This window comes from Oryctolagus cuniculus, chromosome 13, assembly GCF_964237555.1.
Source record: "Oryctolagus cuniculus chromosome 13, mOryCun1.1, whole genome shotgun sequence".
NCBI lineage: Eukaryota > Metazoa > Chordata > Mammalia > Lagomorpha > Leporidae > Oryctolagus > Oryctolagus cuniculus.
The window spans coordinates 30,417,529-30,439,130 of NC_091444.1; the positions used below are offsets into that span (position 1 = coordinate 30,417,529).

The 21,602-nt window shown below is 37.8% G+C and overlaps 1 protein-coding gene across 6 annotated transcripts in view; it reads right to left on the reverse strand.

Annotated features, from left to right (window-relative positions):
- Nucleotides 1-21,602, reverse strand: part of USH2A (usherin) — an 848,241-nt gene that overhangs the window by 597,169 nt on the left and 229,470 nt on the right. For all 6 annotated transcript variants that reach the window (XR_011381453.1, XM_070055318.1, XM_008268426.4 and 3 more), the window contains exons 15-16: nucleotides 13,343-13,506; nucleotides 1,769-1,927 (exon numbers count right to left, since the gene is read on the reverse strand). Coding sequence is in view for 5 of the 6 variants with exons in the window: in XM_070055318.1 (XP_069911419.1) it covers nucleotides 1,769-1,927; nucleotides 13,343-13,506 (323 nt within the window). In the remaining variant the exon portion in view is untranslated. The remainder of the gene's footprint in view (nucleotides 1-1,768; nucleotides 1,928-13,342; nucleotides 13,507-21,602) is intronic.

Here is a 21,602-nt window from a genome sequence, read left to right on the forward strand (position 1 = left end):
TTTTTATTATTATTATTGAATTAAGCTGTATAGAAAATAGGGTAAGCCTAATTCCCAACTTCAACCAGTGGTACTGTCATAATCAAAATCATTTTCGGTATTTTTACAACTCTCTCTTCTTCTATCACAAAAGTTTAAGTTTTGGGACACCTGGATCATGCTGGTTTTTGGAAGAAAATAAACATTTTAGTAGCAGGATTTTAGGATGCTTTGCCAACATGGCAGATGTAGACAGATGTTCATTTCCCTTTGCAATCTGCATCATGAAGTTCAGAGTTTCCATTAACTTCAAAGAAGACTTGGAATATTGAAGAGACATTACAATTAAAATAGAAAGTACTGGTCATAATAAGCTAGGAGCAAGACATACAGAATTAGGTACAAAATACGACCTATTATTATATATGCAAAATAAAACTGTTATGGTGGAATCTTAAAGTCAACCATTATTTTAAGATAAGGCATCCTTCTAACCATTCTAAGAAATGTTACTGAAAAGCAGTGTGTTGACAGAAGTTTATTTACATTTCTAAATAATTACACATGTTAAACTAGAATTTGGAAAACTGGATATTAAACAAAGAGAACAAAGTATAAATCTGAATTGGAATCGCTGTTCTCAGCTTTCTTAAGCTAGCTTCTAGCTAAACAACACTAGAAGCAAAGAAAAACAAAGAGAAGGCAGAGAATGAATGATGTAAAAGTTTCCATTCTATTTCTTGATTCTGTCTTGAGGAAAACTGCACCTAAGATATTGGAGTAAGTATTTTTTAAAGACTATGGTTTCATAATGGTTTGATTTCTACAAGCTCATTTGACAACTTCATAGAAGTTACAGGTACAAAGACTTCTTTCTTGACTTATCCATATTTGTATCTTTTATAATTCAAGTTCTTGCTGCTGTACTTCATTTCTTACATATAGCAGCATATGCATAAAGATACATTATTTTCTTAAATGTTAATATTCTATTTCTAGATTTAAGAGCTAGTTTTTATCTGAGAATTTTAAATATTGAGTCTATTAGAACTATTTGATACATTTTGTGTAATATTTACATGCAGAGAAAATTTAGATGTGCTTGTTGTAAATCTTCCCATTTTTAATGAAAATTTACAACTCACAAATTTGTAATATTTTAATTACCTTTAATAATATGTCATGAACAACCCATCCATTTATATGTAAATGAAGATATAATTTTACAGGCTATCATGGCCTATAATTTATTTAACAATACACCAGAATTCTGGAATGCTATATGCTATCATTTATTCAGACTGTTGAATATATGTATAGCTTCTATTATCTTGATATAACAAATGATATAATTATGACATCTTTTGTGATTTTGCGTCCATTTGTAGCCATTTGCTTGAAAGAAACTCGTTAAAGGAGGTTTGTTGAGTCAAACAGTGTGAAAAGAAATGTTTTCACATATTTCAACAGTTTATCACACATGAAGAGCTGTACCAATGAGCCTGCACAGACACCCCAGCATGCCATCATCAATACTGGATGGGGCCATCTTTTTTTTTTCCTCTTTGGGCATTTAATAAGCATTAAGTGTTTTTGTCAAGTAATAAGCATCTTCTTTTCATTGCATTTCTTTGATTGCTAGTGAGATATATAATTCTCTCTCTGCTTGAAACATTCTGTGCAACGCAAAGAAAACCACAATGACATTTATAGTCAATGTCAAAGAACTTAACTAATGTATCAATTCTTAGAATATTATATTTCTCTATCACCAGACATTGAAACTCACTGTATGGGTATTGATCTTCAGTTGTGTAGATTTCAAAACCATCCCTGAATAAACTGTAAGTAAGCCGATGGGCATTTGGAGAATCAGGTGGGCTCCAAGACAGATTGATAGCAGAAGAACTTTGAACTTGTCCTCTGGGTGGAGGTTGCTGAGATGGAGCTAAATTACAATGAAGAAAGCATTTATTAGCAAAAGCAATCAATAAACATATATGTAAACTGAAGTAAGATATTCAGCAAAAAGGCCTGTCTGATTCAGGATTACTTTATCAAGACGACATGTGGTTTACCAAGATATTAATAAACAAAGGGTATGCAACATGAGTTCTCTGAAAGAAAGCTTTTTATCTGTAAGCATCAACTAAATTTGTAGGTCAAAGCATCTGACATAAATACAGTGGAGGGAAAAAACCACAAGAGTTTACATTAGGAATTTATTTTCCTTTCTTTTTTAGAAACCATCCAGTGATGCAAAACATGTTCTACCTGATTAATTTAAAAGTTTATGTAAGATCTATTAGAATTTAAAATTTAAGTAGCGTAATTTTTAGATTTTTTTAAGAGGAAGTTTTCCATTTCATTAAGCATTTGCCTTATCTTGCTTCACAGTGTACAGTGTAAAAGAAAGAATATTATTTGATGATATAAATAGCTATGGATGTTAAATAATCTAAATATAATTATGAAATAATTTAAATATGCTATGTGAATAAACAAATACTTATTAGAAGTGCTGTTCAGAAGGAAAATGATTGCTTATCAGGGACACTGGACCATTCATCTACTTTAGTGATATTTTATATAATGCAAATATAATCCTATATCATGAAAAGATCATTTTCTGTCATTGTAAATGCTTAGTCTCCCTAGTTTTGAGAGCAAATTTTCTTTCTTTCCATAGAACATAGAGATAAAGGAGAAAAACAACAACTAAATATTTTTATGAGCAATCAAGCACCTGTTTAGTTACCCTCTTCTTGTTCAAACAAGATTCACAATTCTTCATCCACTTAGAGAATCATAACCTACTCACACCCTCATTAAAGAAGATAACAAGGCTATAGATTGCTGTTATTTTGCATTTTAAACCATTAATCCCTTAGTTGAGACATTTTCAAAAATCACATGCACAAATAAATTCATCAATATCACTACTTTTATGTGAAATATCTAGTCACTTGGTAACCCATTCAGGGTCCCAGAAGAAAGATCTCTCAGGAGACAGACACAATTCAATTAAGTTACTTGGGGAGAGCTTAATAAACTATCTTCAGAAGTGCAAGCAGAAGAAATGGTGGAGTGCTCTGAACATGGTAACAACAGAGCTCTTTTATTATGTATGTCAGGGATTCTCAAGATGACCCTGACACCTAGACTAAATGGTTCACCACAAAGATTCACAGGACTCATGGCACAGTCCTATCAGCAGTTGGGATTGATTATAGCAAATGGGACCAGAATACAAGCGACAAAGGGGAAAGGCATGGCAGTGAAGTGCACGGAAAACCAGGCACCAGCTCCCAAGCATCCTATTCCAGTGATATCACACAAGACATGATAACACCCCCAACAGTGCGTTGTGGAAACACTTGTAGTGTTACTAACTAAAGCTGCCCAGTAGAAATTCAGAACTAAGTGATTTTACGAGGGTTGTTCATATAGGCTATCTGCATGCAAGAAAATTCCAGTTTCCCACAAAAAAAAAAAAAAAAAAAAAAAGAAAGTAAGCATAAACCATGTAATTTTTTTTTGCAGAGGGGAGGATAGAGAGGGAGAGACAGAAAGATCTTCCATCTGCTGGTTCACACCCAAAATGGCCACAATGGCCAGAGCTGGGCTAGCCCAAAGCCAAGAGCCAGGAGCTTCTTCTGGGTCTCCCACGTGGATGCAGGGGCCCAGCACTTGGGCCATCTGCTGCTGCTTTTCCAGGCACATTAGCAGGAGCTGGATTGGAAGAGGAGCAACAGGGACTCAAATCAGCATCTATATGTGATGCCAGCATGGGTATCACAGGTGACAACTTTACCAGCTACACCACAATGCTGGCCTCTAAACCATGTAATTTGTGTAAACAATTAAATAAACAAAAAAGTAGGCATGATGATTTACTTGTTTCAGTTCTTGTAAAATACAAGTTACCAGATCCCAACCAGGGACCAATTTTATAAGGAGGCCTTTCTAAAAACAAGCAATCAAGCCTGCTATATTAACTCTTCTCTGATCACTATCTGCACCCTGAAAGGGGACAACAGTCAGAGACAGAAAGGGCTGGATGAAGAACATGCAGAAGCTGTGACCACTCCTGGGGGGACAGCCAGCCCAAAGTTGTTCCTACACTGCGACATCAGACTTTCCTTTCTGTCTGCTCTCTAGATGTCTAGTGACTTCTTCCTAGTAGCTGGCCAACTAATCCAAAGCCAGAAGGCAAGTGAGCCACAATACTGACCAAATAAGGTCACAGAGGATAGAGCAGGGTTGTAGTAGTGGAGAGAATCTACCCTATACACCAGGAAAAGATTTTTCAACCAACAGAGCTATTGCTAATTCATCAGTACTCGTGATTGACACACTCCATTTTAAAAAGTATAAAGCCCATGAGAGTATTTCAGGCATGGAAAGCCAAGACACTCTGGGGGGTGGGGGGGAAACCTAAACGAAAGATCTCCGCGAGTGAGATCCCAGTGGAAAGAACAGGTCATCAAAGAAGGAGGTACCTTTCTCTGAAGGGAGGAGAGAACTTCCACTTTGCTATGACCTTGTCTAAATAAGATAAGAGTCGGTGAACTCAAAAGGCTTCCATAGCCTTGGCAGCTCATGACAAGAGCCTAGGGTGATTACTGAGGCCATAAACAAGAGTGTCAATTTGTTAAGTCAACAACAGGAGTCACTGTGCACTTACTCCTCATGTAGGATCTTTGTCCTTAGTGTGCTGTACATTGAGACTTAATGCTATAACTAGTACTCAAACAGTATTTTTCACTTTATGTTTCTGTGTGGGAGCAAACTGTTAAAATCTTTACTTAATGTATGCTAAACTGATCTTCTGTATATAAAGAGAATTGAAAATGAATCTTGATGTGAATGGAAGGGGGGAGGGAGAGGGAAAGGGGAGGGTTGCAGGTGGGAGGGACGTTATGGGGGGGAAGCCACTGTAATCCATAAGCTGTACTTTGGAAATTTATATTCATTAAATAGAAGTTTTTAAAAAAGTATAATCAAACAGTACTTAAAGATAGCATTTCAAGAGAACTGAATATGAGATACAAAAAATTCCATCTCTTATGCATATACTTCCCAAAGGCAACATATCTGATTCTAGAGAGGATAATAATGGCCTTATGTTTTTTAAAAAAATATTCAAACCGGATGCATTATCACTGTTCCTATTTTGTCTTTTTCTTCTTTGGAATTTTCCTTGTTATAAGAAAATGACCATATTATCCTACTTAGATATCCCCCAAGAGTCATAACCATCTCAAACCAACACATGAGAAGAGAATTGTTCCTGAACAGCACCTTGCAGCTTTGATTTCAGGGATTTGCCCTATGTAGTGTGCTGATGTTGGTGGAGCAGACAGTGTTTCTCACCTTCTTAGTGGATTTGAAACTTAGGGTTTTATATCCTATTGTTCTTGGAGAGCCACAAAAATTTATAAGCCACCTTATAACACTCTGAAAGAACCTCGCGAGTGAGAGAGAGAGAAAGAGAGAGAGGGAAAGGGAGAGGGAGAGGGAGAGGGAGAGAGAAAGTGAGAGGGAGGGAGAGGGGGAGGTTGGTTGGTTGGTTGGTTTCAGGTCTTTGTCAAAGGGTATAGAAAATTATTGGATTACATGGAAATTTCCTCAGTAACACGACTTCTTCATACATATAACATCTTCCCAAATGCTTAGGTTGATCGTGTGGTATGACCATTTCTAACTACAATCTTGTCTGACTTTACAGTGTAAACAAATAGTACCTCTTTGGCATTTTAATGAGAATTTCCATGGACCTGAAAGCTCAAGTAGTTCCCTGTCACTTTAAGAATAAAAATGAAATCCTGGGCATGAGATAGCTTGAACCCACCTCTTTTGTGCTCTGAGTAGAATGCTGAGAAGAGGTTCTTCATTAGATTGCCAAGAATGGCCTTTGCACATGCTAGACTTTCTTTGTAGGAAAAAAAGTACAACCCTTTGCTGCTAGATCCAACTGGTGGGGAACCATTAGCTTTAATCCCAACATGAGAACTTTGGCAGTTGTATTATAGTGAATTATTGGACTCTCTGAAACTGTTCTCATTTATAGGCAGAGAACCTCAATGTCTACTTCTCAGAGTTAGTTTGAAGATAAAATGTATGAATGTATATATGCATATGTATGTACATATATAAATGCAGGTACATACAAATTCTTGTTAAAGGTAATGATTCAGTAAATATCACCTTTTTCTATGTCCTTAAATTATGTAGCTAAGTCTTCCTTAAATCTTACATCACAAACATCATTAAAGGCCTCTTTTGAGATACATACAGAAAAATAATGATATTTACTAAGCTTACATTCTATATTAATATCCTAACAGGAAAGTGATCACACATACCCTGCATTGAACTCATAGGTCTGGTGCCAGAATGCCACTGGAAAGCAAGTACATAGTTAAACATAAATGAACAGTGACTGGAAATACTATTGCAGACTAGAGGTTGCTTGTGAACATGGAGTAAGTAAATGCTTGCCTTGATCAAATACCAAGGAGATGATGGGACCATATAGAACAAAGACAGCTGGAGGGGGCTCCAAACATCTAGACTCTTTATATTATCATCTCAATCTCCTAAAAGTAGAGCACTGTGAATTATGAACTATATTCTTAGGAAGAGAAATTAAGAGAAGACAGTTATGAGAACCCTTGGGATGTACCTGTTTCTGTTCCCCGCCACAGCATCTCCTTCCTTTCTCTCCCTCCCACTGGCCCTCCCTTCTTCCTTTCTTCATCTCCCTTTTCAGCCAGGGCACTGGCCTGGGAGTGCCTAGACTCCCTCTACCTCTGTGTTGTGCATTCCTACATATCCCAGGAGGATGAGCACCAAGTCCACACTCAATGAAGGGTATGCCCTACGCCTATGAGTCCCACACATCAATTCTACTCTTTATTTTGTTCAGAAAATTAGTGATGTGCAATGCCCAATTACAGGAGAAGATGAGGTCATATAACTTAGCTCTTAGTTCAAATAAGTAGGTGATGATTCCTGAGGAAAAAAAATGCATGTGCCTTCCATAGGTGAAATTTAAAAAATAAAACAACTACCAGAAAACTGCCAAAGATATTTTAAAGAAAAATTTGAAAAAATTTTCTGGTTATAGAAGTATGAGGAGTTTGGAATATAAACCTGGACACAATTGTAACCATTTCTGGGACACTGAAATAAAAGACTGACTGGAAGTTCAGAAAATTTATTCCAGACAAACTAGGCAAGCTCTGAGTAGGCACTTCAGGAGCCTAGGGCCACTCTCTCATCCCTACTTCAATTTTTTGGTATGCTAGCTTTACCATAGAAGGGCCAGCCATAAATACCAACAACTTTGGTGAAAAGGGGGACTGACTTGGAAGAGGGGCAAAAATTTATAATTTTGCCAGCTGACAGTGGCAGATCCAATTGGAAACCATGGAAAACTCACAGATCTGCCTTCCTGGGATATGCTCACAGTTGAATGAATTGATGAATTTGCCAGGGAATAAACAGGTTATCTTGGACACAGCAGAGGCTTGGAAGGGTTACTCTAAGCTCTGCACAGCTCCCTGCTCCCTGAGAAACCGTGGATATGTTGTGAAAAGAGAGCCAGTGAAAACTGAAGACAATTGAGAACCAAGCTATAACTCTGAATGCATTCCTTAACCCATTCACATGTTGATTGGTGGAAGCCAAAAGTTTTCCAGAAGACTGGAATGATTTGACACAAGGATTGCCCAATTGGCTGATTCAAACATGGGGTGAACCCAGGAAGCCAAGGTGAAAGTAAAAAATTTAAAATTTAAAAACTGATTAGAGATAGCAGACACTGGACACACCGGAGGAGAAAGTTGTCTACAATTTAAGCCTACAAAAATTACTAAAGACAGTCTAGTAACCTAAATAATTTTAACATAAAGCTCTAAGAATTCAATGAAACAATGAATCAATTCATTTAAAAAGTCAATAGAAAAGACCTAATTGTCCCTAATATTGAGGGTAGTAAACAAAAAGATCTGCCATCAAGAATTTTATATCTAGAAGAAAGTAAACCATAAATGAAAAGATAGTGAAAAAAGAAACAAAAGCTGGAAGAAATCATTACTAGCAGATTAGTCCTCTAGAAGTGTATATTTTTTTTTTAATCTTTAGGCTGAAAGGAAAAGAGAGCACATCAAATCCTAGGAGAAAAAGGAACATCAATGGAATAGTAAATTAGCGGGTAAATAGTAAAGGATGGGTGTGTGTGTGTATGTTAGTTTTCTGTTCTTTCAAATTATTTGAAAATTTTATTGTTTATTTATATTCATGTATAATAAACTGATTTAGCGGGGCCACATGCCACATGTCAACAAGTTAACATCAATAATATTTAAATATACTAGCAATTAATCTCCATTATCAAGAAAACAGTTTGGGGACCAGCATTAAGATGCAAAACTTTAAGCCACCACTTTGCCAGCATCCCATATTCCAGTGCCTGTTCAAGTCTCAGCTGCTTTGCTTCCTATCCAGCTTCCTGTTTATGAGCCTTGGAAAGCAGATGGCCCAAGTACGCAGGTCCCTGCCATTCTTGTGGGAGACCAAGATGGATTTCATGACAGCTAATTTTGTCCAAACCTGTCACAGAAAATTGAGAAGTGAACAAGCAGATGGAAGATCTCGCTCTGTATCTCTCTTCCTTCGATGATGTTAACTCCTTACCAGATAAGTGATTTGTACATATTTTCACCAGGTTTGTGAGCTATCCTTCCACTCTTTTGACAATGCATTTTGACATACAAATTTTTTAAGTTGAATTTATTGATTTTGCATTTTGTGCCTACATTTTTGGTGTGATATCAAAGAAATTCTTGACAAATCCAGCATTAATACATAATTTTTTTACTATTTTTTCTTCTAAGATCTAAACGCCTTGTATTACTACAATAGAATATTTTAGGAAACTAACTTTACAAAGTGAAAAGGTTTATTGAGCCCACAGTTGTGGAGGTTCAAGTCCAAGATTGTATAGTCCCATTCGTTTGGCCTCTGGTAAGGTTGGTAGATATGGGCACATCATAGTGGGACATGTAGGAACAAATGGTCACATCTTGAACTGGAGCAGAAAGAGGGCAAGAAGCAAGTAGGTCCAAACACAGATTTTTACCAGTGTATCAACTCTCTTGCAAAAATTTCAGAGGTCACATGAGAAAGACTTCATGCTCTCACTCGCCAAGGAATCTTCCACTAAGCCCATCTCTTAAAGGTCCTACTAACTCACAATAGCACCATTCCAGGCACTAAGATTTTAACAAATGGGTAGTTGTGGGACATTCAGCATTCAAAGATAGCAGGATCCTTGAAGTTTCAAATGAATTTTTCTATAATTTTACAAAAAAATGCCATACGGATTTTGATGAGATTGCACTGCCCTTCCCTGCTGAAAATCAATCAATTTATCTATCAATCATAGATACTATTGCTAAACCACTGACCCTTCTGGGGAAGTAGAAAATACAGAAAAGTTTTAACCCCACAGTTCCCAAACTGTGTAGAGGTACACCATGAGGCTTTTATAATGTTCAAGGAAAACACATGCTTGGCATTTTTTGGGCACAGAGACAGACACACTAGCCCGAGGTAGTTCACATTTTTTTTTTTTTTTGGTAGTCAGAGTGGACAGTGAGAGAGAGAGAGAGAGACAGAGAGAAAGGTCTTCCTTTGCGGTTGGTTCACTCTCCAATGGCCGCTGCGGCCGGCACGCTGTGGCCGGCAAACCATACTGATGCGATGGCAGGAGCCAGGTACTTATCCTGGTCTCCCATGGGGTGCAGGGCCCAAGTACTTGGGCCATCCTCCACTGCACTCCCTGGCCACAGCAGAGAGCTGGCCTGGAAGAGTGGCAACTGGGACAGAATCCAGTGCCCTGACCAGGACTAGAACCCCGGGGTGCTGGTGCCGCGGTGCCGGCCTAATTCACAGTTTCAACAATAGGTAACACTCTGCTCCTTTTCAATGATATCATGTCTTTGGTAAGCCAACTGTTCTGGCTGGCCATTGCCAGGAGAAGCAAATACTATATGGAAACCAAGCTAGAACAGGAAAGAAAGCTGGTTCTCTTCACACTCAGTCCATAGCTGGCATTTTCCTGCCCCTCCTTACCTATCACCATTTGTCACTTTGGTTGTCTATGCTTCAACTAGAATCTTCTCTAAGTTGTTTTTCTTTAATGAATTACCTCTGCTGATGCTGTGCTTCTCATTCTACACAGTGCTTTGTAAACACTATTAAATTCAAACCTAAAACAAGAGTAGTAATAACCACAAGTAGTTGGGGGATGTGCGTCATAGTAATGGTCACAATTTTTAAAGAATCAAAAGAAATATATACAAAGAGGAAAAATTAAAGGTGTGAAAGTTTTTTAAATTACAACAAATCAAAACACTTGGAAAGTCAATAGCGTGTTAAGGCCAATGAAAGAAAAGCATGAAACTAAAAGTAAATATCTACCAGTAACAAATGTGGGCTATGTTTCTGGTGACCAATCCATTTTTCGCTGAGGCATAACTCATGACTCAGCTGTAAGAAGATATCGCAAAAGTAAAACAGGTGTCAAAGTTTTCAGACAGAAGGAATATCAGACCAATATAGAAATCACCAAGATTAGATGTGTTGCAGATAAAGATGCCATGATTGTGTTAAAATGGTAATCCATAACCCACATCTAAAAGGAATATTGTAGTTTACTTGAACACATATCAGTGAGTTATATAGCTAAACAATTGTTATCGTTTGACTGTGATTTTGGTGTCTTCCAAACATTCGTATATTGAAGGCTTGGTCCCCAGGGTGATGCTATCAGGTATTGGTGGAACCTTGTGGAGGAGGTGTCTTTTATGGGCCTGTCCTTAAAAGGTAACTCTCATGAGAATGTTGTTACAAAAGCCTGAGTTTGGGCCCAGCACCTCTCTCTGCCTTGCAGTTCACCATGTGATTTTTTTTTCCCTCTACAGACACCAGATGCCATTAGCCCTAGGCCTTTCCCTAGGGCCAAACTTTAACCTTATCATTTGGATTGTAAACTGTAGAAATGATGAGCTAAATAAAACTCTCTTTACTTCATAAGTACTCTCCCCCAGGTCTTTTGTTACAGTAATGGAAAGCTAACTAATACATCCCAGAGTAACAGATATTAACTAAGTGGTCAAGGAAATACACATTTGGATGTAGACTGTATTTAAACACGAAGGCAATTATGATAGTCCTTTCTCAAGAAAAACCAAAGTAGCTCCAATTTTACTTACACTAAAATCCATAGGGATGAATGAAATATGGGATACTGGAAAGAAATTTCACAGGGACAAAATCTAAATATGTCTTGTTAATTATTAGCTATATCCTGCCTCCTATTACTTCAAAATCTAGTAGGGATGCTATGAGTCCAACGATCTGTTACTTCTTTCTCCCTGCCTCCCTCCCTCTGTTGCTCTCTCTTGAATGCAAATAGCGGAGGTGCAGGGGTGGAGTCTGTAGTGGTCAGTCACAACACATGCTGCTTCCTAGCACCTGACCACGAATGTCTCAGGACACCCAAGGAGAGCACATGCAGAGCGTGCTATGGAGGGCTGTTACCACTTGTTCCCAGCAGTCATTTCTTAGGAATCATGAGAAAGATAATGGCATGCAATGGTATTTCAAAAAGCTTAGGTTAAGTTTATTTTGATTCAAATTTGTTTTTGAAAAAATTCACAGATATGAAGGAATTTTAAGAAGGTTTGGAATTGTGTACTATGAAAAAGAATGCATGGACTTAAAAAATTGCCCCCAAATAAACTTATATTTTAATTCTATTTACCACAAACAGTTTGAAGTACTATTGTATGATCTTGAATTAAACAGAGAAACCACCGATATGCTATGAAATTGTAGGAATGCAAGTGATCTTGAAAGGTCAAGTCAAGGCACCAGAGAGTGAGTAGAGACTTCAAAAGTTATAAATGTCAAAATACAAACATGAACAATGTTTAAGCAACTAACAAAGCCGAAAGAAATATCAATTATAGAAGTAAATAATATACTGTTATAAAGAACAATAATTGTGAAAATACGTATGAACAAACTGAATAGTACCCAGAAAATTAACCTTATGATTATAAAATAAACTGAAAGTATGTCACTGTACAATCTAAAAGAAAACATAAGAAAGGAGGCATAACTGGAGGGTGGCAGTGTGGTCAGGAGGGCGGGTAAGGTGGGAAGCATCACTATGCTCTTAAATCTGTATCTATGAAATACATGAAATTTGTTCATGTATTTCATGCATAAAAATTTTAAAAATAAAAATGCTCATAGTAAATAAGAATGAATCTTCCTGGTCAAATGGCCCAGAAGTTGGAGATCCCAAATCTGAATGTCTGGGTTCAAATTTCACTTAGCTTCCTGCCTAAGTGCACCCTCAGAGGCAGCAGATGATGGCTCAAGTAGTTTGGATCCTGCCACCCACGAGAAACCCAGATTAAGTTCTCAGCTTCTGGCTTTTGGTCCAAATTTGGCTATTGGGGGCATTCACAGAATGAATTAGGGAATGAGGGATCTTTGTCCAGCTTTCAAATTACTTCATTAATTAATTTTTAAAAGGAAACATTCTCTTTTAAAAAAAATAATAAATCAACCAGGGCTGGCATTGTGGTGCACCAAGTAAAGCCACTGCCTTTGATGCTGGCATCCCATATGAGTGCCCATGAGTGTCCTGGCTGCTTCATTTATGTTCCCACTCCCTGCTAATGGCCTGGGAAAAGCAGCACAGGATGGTCCAAGTGCTTGGGCCCCTGCACCTACATGGGAGACGCAGAAGAAGCTCCTGGCTCCTGGCTTTGGCCCAGACCAGTGCTGACCATTGCAGCCATCAGAGAGTGAACCAGCTGATAAAATTTTCTCTCTCTCTCTCTGACTTTCAAAATAAATAGATAAATCTTTAAAAAAAAATAAAAGAAAACCTTACACTTTATAGAAATTCACCTGGAAATGCCTTTGCATGGGAGGGTGAACAACCATTTCAGTTTAACCAATCCTGTTCTGACTTTAGCACTGAAAGTCCAGTGTCCTGGGAAAACCAGAACTGCCGTCACCTGACTAGTAATTTCATTCCAACAAACCTCGGTAAACTCCTCACTAAAAACATAATCATTTTGCCAATTCCAATTCTTTGACAAAGGAATAGTGCAAAAATTCCACATAGTATAATTTTCTCAATTCTCACCTAACTTCTCCACATGCCACCTAGGCATATCAGACGGGTCCTGAACAGAGAAAGAAAACAATAGGGCACTATTCCCTGCGTGCTGCTGCATCACACACCAGTAGCGGGCCAAAGTTTACTTACTTTTGCTGCAACCCAATAGATTGTTGACATCCAAGTGGCTTGCTTTGGGAACGCAGGTATCACACTTTGAGCCAGTGACAAATTGTTTACAGAAACATTGGCCTGTGACCAAGTGACAGGTTTCATTCAAGGCTCCTGAGAGATGACAATTACAAGGCTGACATCTGAAAACAAGACGAATAAACCATCAAAGAGAATAGCATTTTGATTAATAATTCATAGCATAAGTTACACCTATCAATAATATTGTGCAGTAAGATGGTGTGCTTTAGCCAACAAATTGAAAAGGATGCTTGAGCCAAATGAAAAAACAGAACATATCTTTATCAAAATGCTACCCTTAATAAAAACTGTATGACACTTTCTTTCTGTAAACTAATGGCCAAATAAAAACATTACGTTGCTTTTTTTTACCTGTCATGATACAGATGACAAATTAGTTTGAATACCAATTGTTCCATTAACAATATTGCAAATGTTTCTTTCTTTTAAAAGCATTTCTGCTAAAATCTAAAATGTTAGACTGGGTACTCATAAAATTATCTTTTCAAGTAACTATCCAATTACAAAATAGGAAACTGGGGGTGAATCAGTCTTTTCCCTAAAAAACATTTATTTCTTTGAAGATGGAGTTTCTTTAAGAAAATCACTTGAGGAAGACAGGTTCAAATATTTTTGAAGCTTTAATATGGGTGATATCGAATTTTCTGTTTTATGTCATTAGTTCATTTTTCCAGGATGGTGGGAGCATAGAGCATTATTATGACTTATGAAAAGATGTTAATGATATAAATATATTGAGATAACTCCACTGCAACTTAAATTCTTGGAGCCCAAAGTTGCCTGTAAAAATAAAAGTCCTGGCATGCAGGGAGACAGACACTGAAACTTGCTGCCTGAGACTGAATTATTCAAACACTTAGCCAAGGCCAATGGCACTGATTAAGATAAACAATTTTTGTGCCATGAAGTATGAGAGATGAAGAAACAGCACAGGTAAGCAGATGACCCACAGTTAAACAGGGACTCTCCGTGTGCTACATTTATAACAACACTAAATGAATTCACCTATGTGTCCTAATAAAGATGCTGGTGGATAGAGTTACTTTACTTCACTGCAATTTTTACAGTGTGATCTCTTGGGTAATCACTCAACACCCTTAAAAAGGCCGATAAAAGCTAGGACTGCCAAATAAGCTGCAAATTTGTTTTATGGACTAATATCCCCTTGGGAATAAATAAAGTACAGTTTCTCCTGCAAACCACCTTACTGTAGTTTGCCCTTTTATGGTCAAAATAAAAGGACATTTTCCCCCTTACCAACAACTAGATTAGGCCCTCTATCTCTATACATTACATCAGCATTGCATGAGAAATAGATTTTGCGTTTAGGCTAAGTATTGGAACTAAAAAAAAAAAAATCATGCAGTGGAATTAAAACAGAATTAGAGAAGGAATGAAATACTTGATTTGCTGTTAATTTCATTATATGGTATTACTTACAGTACATTGCAAGGAGGCTTTTAATGTAATATTGGCAACCATAAATAAGAGGGAAGCTTCTCCAATGCCTGTGTGTGTGTGTGTGTGTGTACATACACACTACGGCACCATTCCTCTGGAATAAGTCTCTTGAGTATTTCAGTTTTTATTACCATTCACTCATGAGACAATCATACTCGCTTTAAATATAGTACATTTAGAGTAATAGTTTCCAGGGTATAACATAATTCCTTTCCTTGATGTAGTTCTATTTTCTTCCAACCAACCACTACACACATAACTCCAAGTCAGTTATGTCAATATCTATGGGATATTAAGTTCCAAGTCCAAATGGAATAAATAAATCACTTCTTAGGCAAGCAAGAACTGTTGTGAGTAATTAAATGTGTCTAGTCCTAGCTTTATAGTCTATAATCCCAGCTACTGTTATATTCAACTTATTTGACTTGTTATAATTGACTTCGGTAGGAGAGAATTTTCCCTAAATGAGTTCATCGGAGGAGACTCTTCTGAATATTGTGGCTTGTTTCTAGCCCAAAGGACTCTGGGGATAGTTTTGTAATTAAAGTTAAAGTAAAATGATTCCTGTGAATTTCTCAGCCACTGAAATATAATTTTAAACATTTCCAAGAGTTCTTCAGCCAATAAGCTACAAGTTTGATGTCATTGTATAAGTTATCCTTCCTCGAGAGTATCTTCTAAATGAAATATATTTCACTTTTATTAAAACAAAATTATACATAATAAAGGAAAAGACACTTTAAGCTTAGGAAGGGAAACACCAAGCTAAGTTGAATTGTGATATTGATTTTGCCAGGATAAATTGTTTTTGTAATATTAATATAAAGAAACCTTTATTACACTGACTCTCCTGGTGCAGCCAGAGCTTCTCCCACAATCTGTTTAAAATCTTCATTTTTCACCCTTATGGGAAAACCTCACTTGCTAAATGGATTTCATAAAAAGCAATCTGTCAAGATGTATATAGATAAACAATTTGTGATGTTTATTGACCAGTTCATTATGGTAAACAAAAGAGGAGTAAAGCATTGCTAATCTCTGCCTGCACTCTGCTATTATGGTTTGTTTGGGCCCCTATGGAGCTCACTATTTATGAGATAGAGTAGAAAAGAAGTTAATTGGCCTCTGTCCCTTGAATCACAAATCTCATCTATTTTCCTTTCCTGGGAGTTTCTTCCAATTGTATGAAAAAGAGTCATGCCAATTATTACTACTGCAGAAACATGACCATTAATGAAGGGGAGTATGTTTCAATAGTGCATGTCATTGTTAGAAACTCCTTTATCTGTAGGAGGGCTACAGTAGGGAGTCCAGGGCTATATTCTATGATGTAGATGTCTTTATCAACGTTCTTCTTTGCATACCCTTCTTCTGTCTAGGGCTTCAACTCAAGGGACCATGAACGGATTTTAGCAGTTATTGACAGAATAACATCCATGGAGGGCCAGTTATATTCCAGGGCTGCAACGAATATCAAGGAGGTGAAGAGGAATGATATACAATTGCCCCCGTCCTCAAGGAGATCACAATCTAATGTGAAAGAAAAAATGCATTAATAATAAAGATTATGCAGACACGAGGCAACTGCTTAGCTTGGTGAGACAGGCACTTGGGCTGAATTTTAAGAGATGAATAGGAATGAGCCAGGCAAATCAGAAAGAAAGAAAAAAAGAAAAAGGGAAAAGAAAGAGATGTTGTGAAAGTGTAAGCCATTCAGAATTTGAGGATTTAAATTCATAATGATGAATGGTGATCAATAAAGCTAGAAGGGTAAGCAGAGGTTAAAAAAAATAGCTAAGTTAGGGCTAAGGTAAGACACAATATAAAGTGGGTAGGTGTAGCCTTAAGAAACATCCATTATATGAAATTGGAAGGTAGGATAAGGTGATAAATTGAAAAGAGAAGGGAAGAAGGGCATGTAGTTGCTCTTAGTTTTCTAATTCGCAGAAGAAGAATGATGGGGAGAGCATTCAACACAAAGAACAAAGGAGGAAGACATCTCAAATTGCTAAGGAGTTTCATACAATTATTATTGATAAATAAACAAAAGGCTTAAAGGAACATTGGAAAAGTTGGGCAAAGAATTTTCTTCCATCAGTTCCTAGCACAAAGGCTGATTCAGAATAAATTTTCATTAAATACTGTGAAATAAAGAAAATGATCATTAATACAACACTAGGAAAGCTATAGACTTGGGATAGGACAGCAAAGAAAAACCTAATGGAGTTTGTAGATCCAAAGCAATTTAGATCTTTTGAGCCCTTTTGCATCTTTTGCATTGGCATAACTCTGTCCCTCTGGCTAACTTCACCTGGAAGGAACAGACAGCTTTTCATTAAGGGCTAGACTCTGCTCAGACTCCCAAGCCCACAGCTCTCAGTGCAATTCACTTGCACAGGATTCGGTGAGGTCTGAAGTGCCCTCTAGAGGAGCCTGGGTTTTCCCCTGGTTAAGAGTTCATTTCATCTCCACAGAGAAATAAGGGCTCATTGAGGGTCTTAGTTTTCCTTTTATCACAGCACTGTAACGCTTTTATCATAACATCTGTTGCTCTCGGCACTGGGATCAGAAGTACAGGAGAAGGATTTAGGGCTTTGGAATCCACTCTGAATGTACAAGGCCATACACACATGATGGCTTACTGAAGAGGAAATTGGACCGGCATTGTCTCATCTGGAAAGCCTCACTGGAGGATTCCTGTCCACCATGAGAATTCTCATTCTGCACAGCAATTTGTGGAGAGTTGTGATAGGACATCATTAATATGCCTACCTTACAATTCTGACTTGCCTCTTTCTGATGCATTTTATTTCCTTATCTTAAAAGTATTTTTTAGGGTACTCATTTTTCTTGGATTATCATAAAAAGATGACACTCACACTCACATGATTAAGTCTTCAGAACCCTCAGTTTTTTAGGGATAGACTAAGTGGCGGGCATCACTGATTATAAAACTGCCATGAGGGACTGGCACTGTGGCGCAGTGGGTTAACACCCTGGCCTGAAGCGTTGGCATCCCATATGGGCGCCGGTTTTAGTTCCAGCTGCTCCATTTCCCACCCAGCTCTCTGCTGTGGCCTGGGAGAGCTGCACCCACATGGGAGACCTGGAAGAAGCTCCTGGTTTTGGATTAGCACAGCTTCGGCCTTTGCGGCCAATTAGGGAATGAATCAGCGGATGGAAGACTTTTCTTTCTCTCTGCCTCTCCTCTCTCTGTGTAACTCTGACTTTCAAATAAAATAAATGAATCTTTAAAAAAAAAAAAAAAAACTGGCTGGTGCTGTGGCTCCATAGGCTAATCCTCCACCTAGCAGCGCCAGCACACCGGATTCTAGTCCCGGTCGGGGCACCGGATTCTGTCCCGGTTGCCCCTCTTCCAGGCCAGCTCTCTGCTGTGGCCCGGGAGTGCAGTGGAGGATGGCCCAAGTGCTTGGGCCTTGCACCCCATGGGAAACCAGGAGAAGCACCTGGCTCTTGCTTTCGGATCAGCGACCAGCCGCGGCGGCCATTGGAGGGTGAACCAACGGCAAAGGAAGACCTTTCTCTCTGTCTGTCTCTCTCACTATCCACTCTGCCTGTAAAAAAAAAAAAAAAAAAAAAAAAAAAAAAAAAAAAAAAACCTGCCATGAAGTTGATAGGCATTATGTTGAGAAATAGTTTATACTTTTTTAAAAAATTTATTTTAAGACACAGTGGCATGGAAGGAGGGAGGGAGAGAAAAGAGATCTTCCATCTGCTGGTTCACTCCTCAAATGGCCAGAACATCACCAGTTGGGCCAGATTGAAGCCAGGAGCCTGGAACTCCATCAAGTTCTCCCACATGGTATGGTGGGAAGAATAACTATATTCCTAAAGTTGTACTTATGAAATTTGTATTCTTTAAAAATAAATTAAAAAAAAATCTCCCACATGGTGGCAGGGGCCCAAATCTTGGGCCATCTTCCACTGCTTTTCCAGGTGCCCTAGTGGAGAGCTGGATCAGAAGTAGAGCAGCCAGGACTCTAACATGCTCTGATATGGGATGCCAGATGCTAGTGTCACAAGCAATGGCTTACCTCACTGCCCTACCATGCTAGCCCCTCTATTTTTACTTTTTTTTAAATTTCACTTTTGCAGTCTTTTTGAAGTCCCCTTGTATTATATTACTCTGGTAGTCTTGGAAAATGTGTATTGTAAGAATTATACATAGATTTGCAAATTTTATGCACCAAGGTTTTTCTTTTCCTTTCATTGGATTTTTTTCATGAACATTTGAAATATCTTTATTTCATGTTTTTGTAGATTACATGATCTCTATTGTAACAACTCTGCTGCTATAGCAGCCATAAAAAATGTAAAGAATGAAACTTATCATGCTTGAGTAAAATCTTACATAAACATGTGGTAGGTCAGATTTAGTCCTGAGACCAGATTAATAAACTTTGTTTTAATAGGCTGAATTATAACCACCTCCAACAATGTTCTAGTCCTAATCCACAGAACTGGTGACTGTTACTTTACTTTATAAAAGAAAATTTAGTAGGTGTGATTAAACTAGAGATTTTTAAATAGGGGAGATTATCATGGATTATCTAATAATTTACAATGTTATCACAAGGATCCTTATGAGGAAAAACAAGAAAATGAGAGTTAAAAATAAAGGATGTGGCTGGCGCCACGGCTCCATAGGCTAATCCTCCACCTTGCAGCGCCGGCACACCAGGTTCTAATCCCGGTCGGGGCACCGGATTCTGTCCCGGTTGCCCCTCTTCCAGGCCAGCTCTCTGCTGTGGCCAGGGAGTGCAGTGGAGGATGGCCCAGGTGCTTGGGCCCTGCACCCCATGGGAGACCAGGAGAAGCACCTGGCTCCTGCCATCGGATCAGTGCGGTGCGCTGGCTGCAGCGCGCCGGCTGTGGCGGCCATTGGAGGGTGAACCAACAGCAAAGGAAAACCTTTCTCTCTGTCTCTCTCTCTCACTGTCCACTCTGCCTGTCAAAAAAATTAAAAAATAAATAAAAAATAAAGGATGTAAGGAGATAAGAAAAAATGAGAAGAAAGCAAGCACTACTCTGCTGGCTTTGAAGATGAAGGAAGGAGGCTGGAGCTAAAGACTAAGTGGTCGCCAGAAAATTCAAGGAAATTGATTTTTCTCTTAGAGTTTCAAAAAAAAAAAAAAAAAAAGAGGCTCGCAGACATCTTGATTTTAGTCCAATAGAACTAATTTAGGACCTCTGACCTCCAGAACTATAAGATAATAAATCTGTATCATTTAAAGTCATAAAATTGTAGAAGTTTATTACATCAGAAACAGGAAGTTAATATACCTGATCAAGTGGAAAATCCAGAACTGAAGCACAGAAATCCTAAAACCTAACCTTGTGTTATTCCTATTACATTACATTAAATAAGTGCTACTAACATATAAAAAATGACATTTCTTGCAGGATCTTACATAATCTATAATAAGAAAGAATATGTGATTGGTAGCCATGGGAGACAGCAAAATCTGCAGATCTTTTTCAAGAAACTTTATAGTTTCTTCCATCAAAAAGTAGTTTATTTCTCAACTACCCAAAATAAATACTTCTATCCTATCCTTTAACAATCTTTTAATAATAAAAGATCTATAATCTATTATATATTCTGGAAATTAATAAAATAAATTTATATTTGTAAGAACCTTCTATAGTGCCTAGTTGAAGATACATTCAACTGACTTTAGCTGGCTTCTTTATTTTTAAAAATATTTTAACAACAAGCATAGTTATTTTCTCATACTTAGTATCTTTTTTACACTTAGGCTATGAGTGAAGTTTTTCCTTGAATAAACAAAAATTTCTTATGCCACATCAAATCTCATATATTTTGGCCACCATTGTAACACAATTTCAAAATAGCTCATGTTAGTATTTATACAACAGCAAACAGAAGTCAACAAAGATATTCAAGAATACTTTCATTCAAGAAAGGAATGGAAAGCATAAAAGAATTCATTTTTATACCTTCTCAATAATCAAACATAAACTCAAGCATGTGATGAAAGCAGAGAGCTTACAAACAGAGCCAGTTGCTTGGATGACCCCTTCTCTATTTATTAGTCACCTCTTATGCACAGGCTGCAGGAAGGGGGGGAGTCATCAGAGCAGCACAACTCCAAGCAGTCTGTTGTCTCTGACCTTAAAATATGTATATAGTCAATTTTCTCCAGAGGTGGTGCTTTTGTGATTTCTTTATCACTCTCTCTCCCTCAGATGCATCTCCATTTCAACTGAATGCTTATTAAGTTTATTTACTTATTTTTTTTTGGGTGGTCTTCTGAAGGATTTTTTTTTAACTTTTATTTAATGAATAAATTTCCAAAGTACGGCTTATGGATTACAATGGCTTCCCCCCCATAACGTCCCTCCCACCCGCAACCCTCCCCTTTCCCATTCCCTCTCCCCTTCCATTCACATGAGGATTCATTTTCAATTCTCTTTATATACAGAAGATCAGTTTAGCATACATTAAGTAAAAATTTCAACAGTTTGCTCCCCCATAGAAACACAAAGTGAAATATACTGTTTGAGTACTCGTTATAGCATTAAATCTCAATGTACAGCACATTAAGGACAGAGATCCTACATGAGGAGTAAGTGCACAGTGACTCCTGTTGTTGACTTTCTTCCTTGGAATCCTCACTGGTCATGAGATACACTCTCTTCCTTGCCTGGAACTCTGGAGGTATAAGTTATGGAGAGTACTCTTCCCACTCAT